The 9,415-nt window shown below is 42.7% G+C and overlaps 1 protein-coding gene across 17 annotated transcripts in view; it reads right to left on the reverse strand.

The window, feature by feature from the left end:
* camk2b1 (calcium/calmodulin-dependent protein kinase (CaM kinase) II beta 1) overlaps nt 1–7,187 on the reverse strand; it is a 76,758-nt gene extending 69,571 nt beyond the window's left edge. For all 17 annotated transcript variants that reach the window (XM_069687797.1, XM_069687804.1, XM_069687798.1 and 14 more), the window contains exons 1-2: nt 6,898–7,187; nt 436–530 (exon numbers count right to left, since the gene is read on the reverse strand). In XM_069687797.1, coding sequence (XP_069543898.1) covers nt 436–530; nt 6,898–6,959 — 157 coding nt within the window. In that variant the 5' untranslated portion in view covers nt 6,960–7,187. The remainder of the gene's footprint in view (nt 1–435; nt 531–6,897) is intronic.
* Nucleotides 7,188–9,415: the final 2,228 nt, after the last annotated feature.

Here is a 9,415-nt window from a genome sequence, read left to right on the forward strand (position 1 = left end):
TCAGAAACAGAGCACAGTAAAAGGTGAAGCTGGTGTTGAGAAAAGCCCACCGTGGGGCCATCACACTATAATAGCGGATGTGTTTCTACTTTGCTTCTTTTTTTTTTTTAACCGTTCTGCTGTCCTGCGTTTCTCGTACACGGACCCCCAGCCTGCGCACGAGAATCCGATTTTCTGCACCGTGGCACCGCATGAGAGGGGTCCTGCTGCGAGATACCGCTTATATAACTTTGGGGAGGTGACAACCGAGCAGACAACTATTAACAAATTAGTCATTCTTGTGTGCTTACAAAGTAAAGTAAATAACAGTGAAGTTTAACCGTACTGTACAAACTCCCAGCACATCGGTCTCAGCTCCCGCATCGAGTATGATGTGCTCTGACAAACTAAAAAGGTTTCTGCAATATGAAAATAATTCAAATGAGTTGTACTTACCTCTCGCAGATAACTTTTTGGTGTTGATTATTTTAGCGGCATACTCCTGTCCTGTGCACAGCTTAACACATCTGCGCACCACTGAAAATGCTCCCCTGTAAATAAACACACACAAAAAAAACATTTAGTAAACTCTGCACCAAAGTCAAACGGGATATTCAAAGACCAGCTGAAACAACACATCTATCCGGCACTAACTGCATTATTCATCATCATTTACCGGAGAGGTGATGTCAGCACACCGGCATCAGAGTGGTAGAGGTCCTCGGCTAAACTGGTGACTGCGTGACCTCGTGTCAAGTTTTTAAACAACTATGCACAACTAGCATTTTTACCAGACTCCAAGCAGAACAGGCCCGATGTCACTTCACACGTTAGCTGTGGGCAGCAACATTAAAAAGACAATGCAGTGCGGGTTTCTCTGCTTAATAAGCTCCCACGAGGTACACAGTCAGCAGATTCTGAATAAAGTGCTCACAAATGGCATTTGAGATAGAGAGCTAAATTGGGGCTCTTCTGCAATTTCAGCAGTAGTAGATGAGTCCTATGGAATGAAAAGGGAACACAATGTGGTGAGGAAGTCAGAGTCAGTGGTGTCTGAGGGTGCGTGAATGCAGAGGCAACTCTGAGGTGTGTGTTGTAGGTGTAAAACCAAGAACAGAAATGAAACGATGAAGGGTTGGACACTCTGGCGGGCGGAGTTAAAGGACATAAGGAGCACTGGTCAGCTGCTCCCAGTTAACATGACTGCACCTCAGCTCCACCGAGCCAAAGACCTGCAACACCCAAGCAGTTCAGTTCAGCTTCCCCGAGATGGCTTCTGACGGTTTGTGCAGAAAATCTTCAGTTGCGCAAACGAACTGTTGCGTCAGCTGTCTGGTCTCAGCTGATCCTGCAGGTGGAGACACCTGATGCAGCCGTCCTGAGCTGGTGTGGTTAAACATGGCGTGCGGTTGTGAAGCTGCTTGGATGCGCTGCAAAATTCTCGGCAACAACGCTCGTGAACATTCAATTTAAGGACAACAACTCAGCTGGACATTCCCGCAGTCGCTACGCCACCCGCGTCCTCTCTCAAAACTCCCGACATCTGTGGCATCGTGTCGCCTGATAAAACTGCACATTTTTAAAGAGGCCTTTTATTGTGACCAGTCCAAGGCACACCTGTGTAATAATCATGTTTACTCAGCATCTTGATGTGCCGCACCTGTCAGGTGGAGGGATTATCTTGGGGAAGGCGTGGTGCTCATTAACACATTTGTGAACACAATTTGAGACCTTTTGAGTCTTTGTTTTTTACCTCCACTCATAAAAAATGAGAGCAAAAAAAAATTTGCATTCATATTTTTGTTGAGTGTATTTGGCTTCACAACATATAACCCTCAATTTAAAAAGGATTGTGACTGAAAACATTTATTTGAGCAACAGGTGCTACATTACAACACGCTGAATATCAGCATCTACCTTCAAAAACCTGCAGACAAACCCACACAGCAAACAATTCCCCACTCAGTATAGAACCGGATCCACAACTTTGGTTGGTTCAGTTGGATCAGTGTGACTGACTGGTGCCACCGGTCTGCCTCCACACTGAGAGGGTTATTGACCACCACCAAGGTCAGGGTCAAAGGTGAAAGTCGTGAGACCAGCTGACCAGAGACATAAATGAGCACGGGGCGATCTCTATGTGACACAAACACCTAGCAGAATACACAGAGCATTTCATGACTGCTGATAAAATAAACAAGCTGAAGGGAGTTTGAAATGCCCCCAAATCAGGGTCGGGACCGCCTGGTTGGCGCAGCGGCGAAGAACCAACCTGGTTGTCGTTAGCGACCGTGTGCGCTGTGGCAAAAGAAGAGCTAAAAGCACGAAACTCTGCATGAGAGACACCCGCCACACATGCATGCAAACAAACGGCTCTGCTACTGACACCAGACTCCACAGCTGTGCCTGGAAAGTTCACACTGTGTGAGGTAAGTATCTATCGTCGGGGCTAAATATGCTCAAACACACATGCACAGTTAAATAAGGTAACAGGCCATGAATCATTGCTTTTCAAAGTATGGTCTGACATCCAAAAAGTCGACATGGAGAGTGGTATATAGTTATTTTGGAAAAAAAAAAAAAAAAAGAAGCACGCTCAGCAGTTAAGGGTTTTGTAACTGGATAACTGAACTGAACTGGTGTGCTGTTTCACAGCGTCCCAGTGAGGTAGAAGAGTTACATGGAATAAAATGTCTCAGACAAATAGGACTAAAATAAATATCACACAGGACAGATGAAAAGCTCGATTCGGGGCTGAGCGATTGTTTTATAATTGTTCTTAAATATGAAAATCCTCCCCAAAAAGAACAATTTTCTGAATATGTATTATAATAATGAAAATTTGAACAATAATCTCTTATTTTTAGGTAAAGAAAACTAATATTTCATATAGATCACATGGTATTATTATATATATATTATACACAACAAAATCCTAAATTCAGGAACAAACTGTAAAATATATTGGAAGTTATCTACATTTTGAAAGCCAGTTATAACCAACACCTAAATTTAAAAAAAACTGTGAATTGTAACATTTTTCTGAATTAAGGATCATACCAATGTTTTAGCACATTTAAATCCTGTGGTTTTGGCAGTAAAGTGAGGCTGACATTATTTCTAATAAATTGGATAAACAAAGCAAACGCACGACGCTTAAAATGTCACAAGACCTGCTCAGAAAGCGACACCAGCAGAGAGTGAGCGCACAATAATTAGCTCTCCTCAGATGTTGGATTAGTCTTACAAAGTTACAGAGAGCATCATCGTAAGGATGCCAAGCCATTCACACCTGCGCTCCTTCCTCCCGGCTTCATGCGACTGGGTGAATAATAAGCTCGCCCTATGATGGATGGTTTTCCATGGTTTTCAGTTTAGTCTCCGTCACACAGGGAGCTTCGAAGCCAGTGGTGTCTGGTGCAGGGCAGCTAAGATTCATCCGTACCAAAGGAAGACATGTTTCACCAGTTGCCTTTTTTCTTTTTTTCTTTTTTAAATTAAGAGCATGGAGCATGAAGTCTCACAGGGTTGGTGATATATTGGAGTTGGACGAACAAAACATTCCCTGCAAACAATATTTATTACTTCTGGGATGCGACGAGCAGGGCGGAGATGCGGTGTTGTGAATTAGTCTGATCCCTGTGTCATCTGCAGCCGTCAGTCTGCCAGACGACCCGCTATTTATGCTGAACCAACAACAATACGGCACCCAGAAAAACACGCACACCTCCTAAAAGCGTAGCCTCCAGCACTTCCTTACGGACGGCAGCTGGAGCTCGATTCGGTTTACAGCAGTTACAGCGAATTTAAATGGTGACCCAGTTTCCAAAAACTGTGAACCTCCATGTGTCCATGTGAACCTCTTAATTCACGACTGGCTGCTTCACCTTTCTAATTAATCCAAAAATCCAACATGTTCCAGAAACGTAGCGCTGTCACAATATCGTGCTTGTTACCGAGTCAAAATGAGCAAATATAGTTCATTACAACAGGTTTAACTGTACTGAACTCGTCCAGCTGTTGTCTGCCACACAGAAACTTTCTATCTTTTCAGAGCCACTATTCAAGCCAACAGGGGGCGAGTGTTAATACTCAGAAACACAGCCTTATACTGGAGTAGTCCAACTATGATCCTTCAGTGACATTTGACTTTCTCCTGATATATTTTCATACTTGATATGAATTTCACAAGTCTTTGAAAAGAGATGTGAGATGAGCTCCCACCAACACCTGTTAACCCTGAAATGTCCATAACAGTAAGACGCTATCAGGTGTACAAAGAGAGTTTAAGTGTCTATGAACATTTTGACAGCCTTTTCAGTGGCTCTGAAGATAACACATAACTACAACACTTTTTACAAGCCATTTAGGGCACAATAATCATAAAGAAATCTACTTTACTTAATTACTATCTGTCCAAAATATTCTCTCATGACAAATTTACCCGAACGATGTCGAGAGGCTTTCTGGGAAGCAGCAAACTGCTGATTTAAGTGAAGTGAAGAATTTACTCCGAATATTTTGGTTGCTTATTTGTTGTCATTTCAGTAATCATCCCACTGGTGGCTGGATGAACAGCACGGGGTCAATTGAGTTCTCAGTAAATACGCATGATAATCAAACAATACCAGCAAGACGCATGACACTCTACGGCAGTGATGTAAACAATAGACGCGTGAGGAGGAGTGTTTGTCATTGTTCTTCTTGCTCTGCCGAATCTTTACGATAGATTTACTATAATGTTGCAATAGAGACATAAATGATGTCTCCAGGGCTCAGAAATGAAGTTTGGTGATCTTTATGTTGATTGAACCTCTTATGGCATCACTGTTTAATGCTGTACATACTTTATCATGGTTTTATTGTAGGAAATTTAAAGTAACGATCGGAAAGATTTTCATTTAAATAGGTGTCTGCAAAGTTACTGTCTATCTCCGAATGAAGTAAAACAACGGTGACTGAGCCGGTGGTCCTCTGATGGAAGCGCTCCCATTTGCAGTATTATAAAATGAACAAGTTGGATGTCAGTGGCGACATTCCTGGGAAAAGTCGCAAGCAATGCACCGTTACCAACGCATCATCCAACGCCCAGGAGCATTTGTTCCAGAGAGGGTGGGCGGAGCAACAAGCTCCCTGTTAAACTCACTTGTGTGTGAAGGTGGGTTTTCTTTCTCCACTATTATTCCTTTAAGATGCCCCCCCCCCCCCCACTCTGACCTTGATTATCCTCAGCCCTCATGTCTAAACCTAACCAACGAAAACCACAAGGATTAGCCAATCAGAGGCGAAGGTCGACAGGTCTTCGAGGACTGCGCATGCATGGGGGGGGGGGGGGATATGGCACGTGTACTGAGGTGTAACGAGACGAAGAAGCCAACGTCACACAGGTGACACTGTTTGGATCTCTGGGAGGTGAAGTCCCAAAACACGGATGCATTTTCTGCTTATCGCCGGAGATGCCGTCGTTGCATGTTACGAACCCAATAACTGTAAAACAGTGCGCCATTGACTGAAGACCAGGTTTTTGTTGGTCAATCATGCAATCGCTTTCTGCTGCCTGACCATAGCAATGTGCCAACAATGCCTCTGATCGCACCTCATTTCAAGACCAATGTGCTTATATGGCTTCTGATGGAGGCAAATACATTCGCTACTTCAACAATGTGAGCGCTGGGCAGCAGAATGCTAAACGTGTCAGTCTGAAACTGCTGAACCGACTTTCATTGCGCTTGGTGCCACTTTGCTGTTTAAGTTCATAGATGAGAAATCATTGACTTTTGAATTCCATTGTAATGTGCAATGTGAATATTGACAATAAAAATGAAAGCTGATTTTACTTTTTATATATTTTGCTGGATTTTTTTATGACATATGTTGGAGAAACTGTGTTCCCGTAATCATGTGACCGGCCCTAAAAAAAAATGTGCACGGACTTGTGAACAGAGATGCATAGGAGTTGTTTTGCAAGGTGCCACTGCAGGATGTCTTATCTGGTGTTATCTGCCACGCTGCAAAAGAGCTTTCTAAGGAAGAGACAGTTGTCACTCATACACACAACATGTGCACCACAGCTGTAAATGTGCAGATATAGGGCAATTAATTCTGGACTTTAAATAGATGCCACATAGTAGGTCAAAGGCAAATAAGGCTTTCAGAAAAACCCTGTAAAAATGCCATTTGGAGAACAGAGGATTGCATTTATTTGAACAGTTGTTTATTTCCTAACTTTGCAGGTGACATTAATTAATTCTTAAATTAGATATTTTAATCACACCACGCAGCTACTGCCGTGTGTGCGACCATAAAAGACTTTTTTTTACTGTATTCATCCATTCATCCATATCATCTGAGGATTTTTTTTTTTTATTGGGCATGGGACTGTTACTTGAGAAAATAAATGCTACTTTTCATAAACCACAGTAGTCTTCTTTACATCTGGTTCAAATGGTTACACCTCAAGACTTTTGGCTGCCCACGTTTCTCTGGATTTTAGCGCGAAACAAACGCGCATCATACAACTGCAAATGTTTTTTTGTTTTTTTGTTTAAGTTTACGTGACTTTTTGTGAGGATCTGGAAACAAACCTGACAAAGTATTCAGAGAGGAGCGGGCATGTGTCAGAGGGAGACACTGACTTACACGCGGTGAGAGGGAAGAGCGTATTTTGAGAGCTGTCATCCCGAAAAAGCACACACATCCACGGCCACGCGGGCGCGCACGCACACACACACACACTCACGCACACGCACACACGGCTCTGCTGGTCTGCAGAGTCGCTCAGCTCTGCTCTGCTCTGCTCTGCCTGGAAACCAGCAACCCAAGCGTTTGTCCAGATCACTCTTTACAAACAGACAACCGTGCCACGAGCTGGCAACACAAACCCAACACAAGTCCACTGAAACAACAACAAATACTCACTTCCCCAGCTCCTCGTACAGCTGATATTCGTCTGTGAATCGCGTACAGGTTGTCGTGGCCATGTCTCTCCCCTGTCTCTCGCTTCTTCTCCAAAATCAACTCCGAAAAAAAAGGACGCTTATTTTGGGCTTAATTTGGGTTGGAAAAAATAAATGCAGGTCCGCCCGGCAGCTAGACGGCCGTTGGAGCGGTGCAATGCCTTTTAAGAGGCGCCGAGTGACGGAGGGGTTTGATATAGAAAGACGGAGCGGCCCGGGTGGGTGTTCACTCTCTGTCTCACTCACTCTCTCTACTATCTGACAGCTACCGCGCTCAGCAGACCCGTGAACAAGCTGGCCGAGCTCCGACACACACTTCTGCATAGGATTTTCAGAATAAAATACAGCGTTGCTCAAAAGAAGATCATCATCAGTTTGTACAACACGCTGCTGTTATATTGTATGCACAATATGTTGGGGACTTGGTTGTTTCTAATACTTGAACTGTAATTTAACCCGACTATCGCTCCGTTTAGTTCCAATAACTTACTGAAAATGAAGGATAAAAAGGACTTGGTATGAGTAAACAAATGCAGAATATACAAACATGCATTTGTGCATACACTTTTGTACCAGTAAGAGGTGGGTGGTCCTGTTGTCAGTCTAAAGCAGGATTGGTCAGCTGGATGAATCAGACAGAAGCAAACGATGACAAACAAATCTACACAACACAAGTAATTTAGCCATCTAACCTTGTTGGTTTTGACTACTTGCTTAACTTATTAACATAAACAGAAGTACGTCAGTAATTTAATAAGGAAATGTAAAAATAAGCAAACAATTGAATGCAGAAATACAGAATGAATAACCTAAATAAAGACATGGAAGAAAAATATGGGGGAGAAAAGTAGAAATAGAAAGCTTGCAATCTGTCAACCTACATGCCAGAAGGTTAGCTGGATAGGCAGGGGTCAAGCTGTAGGAAGGCTACCCTGGTCGCAACAAAGCTTAATATAATTTCAGAAATGTTGTTGTTTTATTTTACTTTTATAGCCTATTGACTCCAAGAGGTACTCCTGCATTTCACCTCACATATACCTAAAGAAATCTGTGTATCTAACAAAATAAATCGTTGAATCTTGTAGGCCTGTACTTGAATTGCAAACTCGACGACCTTTCCCTCCAAATTTAGTTCACCATTTTAGGTGAATACAGTAAATCATGTTATTTTGGTACTGTCATCGCTGTACAACTTTTTTGCCTGTAAGATGGGAGATAACGGTAAGTTCATTGAATATAGTTATTTTATTTAGCTATATAATGATTACTAACTGCGGCCATGCTCGACTTTTCACAGTACATCTGCGCTTAACAGTGTAGTCTGTATTTTTCTTTCAAGAGATGATGTATTTTATTTTGAAGGCAACAATTATGTGTTTTCCGGCCTCGTGGTCACAAGCCTCGCTAACTTGACGCAGTCCGCTTGATTTGGTTGCAGTTTCACTACAGAGACGGCTCCGCCGCCGTCTCGCGCTCCGCCGCCGTCTCGCGCTCCGCCGCTCTCTGCTGAGCACAGTGCGCAACGGCGAAGCGCGACAACGTAACCGAACACACCTCCCGCCTGCACGGTGCGTATTTCCAAATAGGGGCAAATATGAGAGAGCTCGTTTGTGCCTTCAAAACGTGCCGCCTTGTGTGCCTCTACTAAGATGTTAGTGTTTAACTGGATTCAAGCAATGATGGAACATGTTTCACGGGTTCATTCGCAAAACGTGAATTACTTAAAAGAATAATTTACACACCACAATGGAAGAGTCTTAGGCGTCGGACAGCTCTGCAGTAAAAACACTCAAATTATTGTAAACTTTGGCACCCAAGACTATACAATACACTCACATTGCACAATGCAAAAATCTAACCGCTGTAAAAAGAAATGTTGACTTGCCACCAACCAAACTCTCTAAAAGAGAAATAGTATCATTATCTTTGCCATTTAACTGTTCAGTTATATTTGATCTCCCTATTTGTTGTCTAAATGTTATTTCAAAGTATGTCATTCTTATGGAGAACATTAAATTTGTTCTATTTCACTCCATTATTTATTTGATTATTTTCTTATTTGTCGTTTTATTCAAAAGCATCAAAAGGGTTAGCACTGACCCCTGCCTGACGTGATCTCTTTCTTTTTCTTTTTGCATCAGAGTGGTTGTGAAGCTGTGAAGTAGTGCTGGACTCAAAACCTGCACACAGGACCGCATGCGACCTGTTTGGATTCCTGGGACCTCGAAGATGGCTATAAACTAATTAGACATTTTAGGAGAGGGCTCATTTCAGAGAGATCAGAGACACAAAGAGCGAAGATGAGACAGAGTTAAATGAACTCTGCAGAGGCAGCTGCTGTTAGTGAAATGATCTCAGAAACAAACGCACTAACTCATCTGACTTCTCGTGATTTATCAGATGAAAACAAACACAACGAACGATTAAATCAAATATCAGCTCCTCTCTTTAACGCCGACATTTCAGGCGATGTTGGTCTG

Source organism: Brachyistius frenatus, unplaced genomic scaffold, assembly GCF_029030835.1.
Source record: "Brachyistius frenatus isolate BFR_SWC_R1_liver_20210118 unplaced genomic scaffold, ASM2903083v1 Contig_491, whole genome shotgun sequence".
Classification (NCBI taxonomy): Eukaryota; Metazoa; Chordata; class Actinopteri; family Embiotocidae; genus Brachyistius; species Brachyistius frenatus.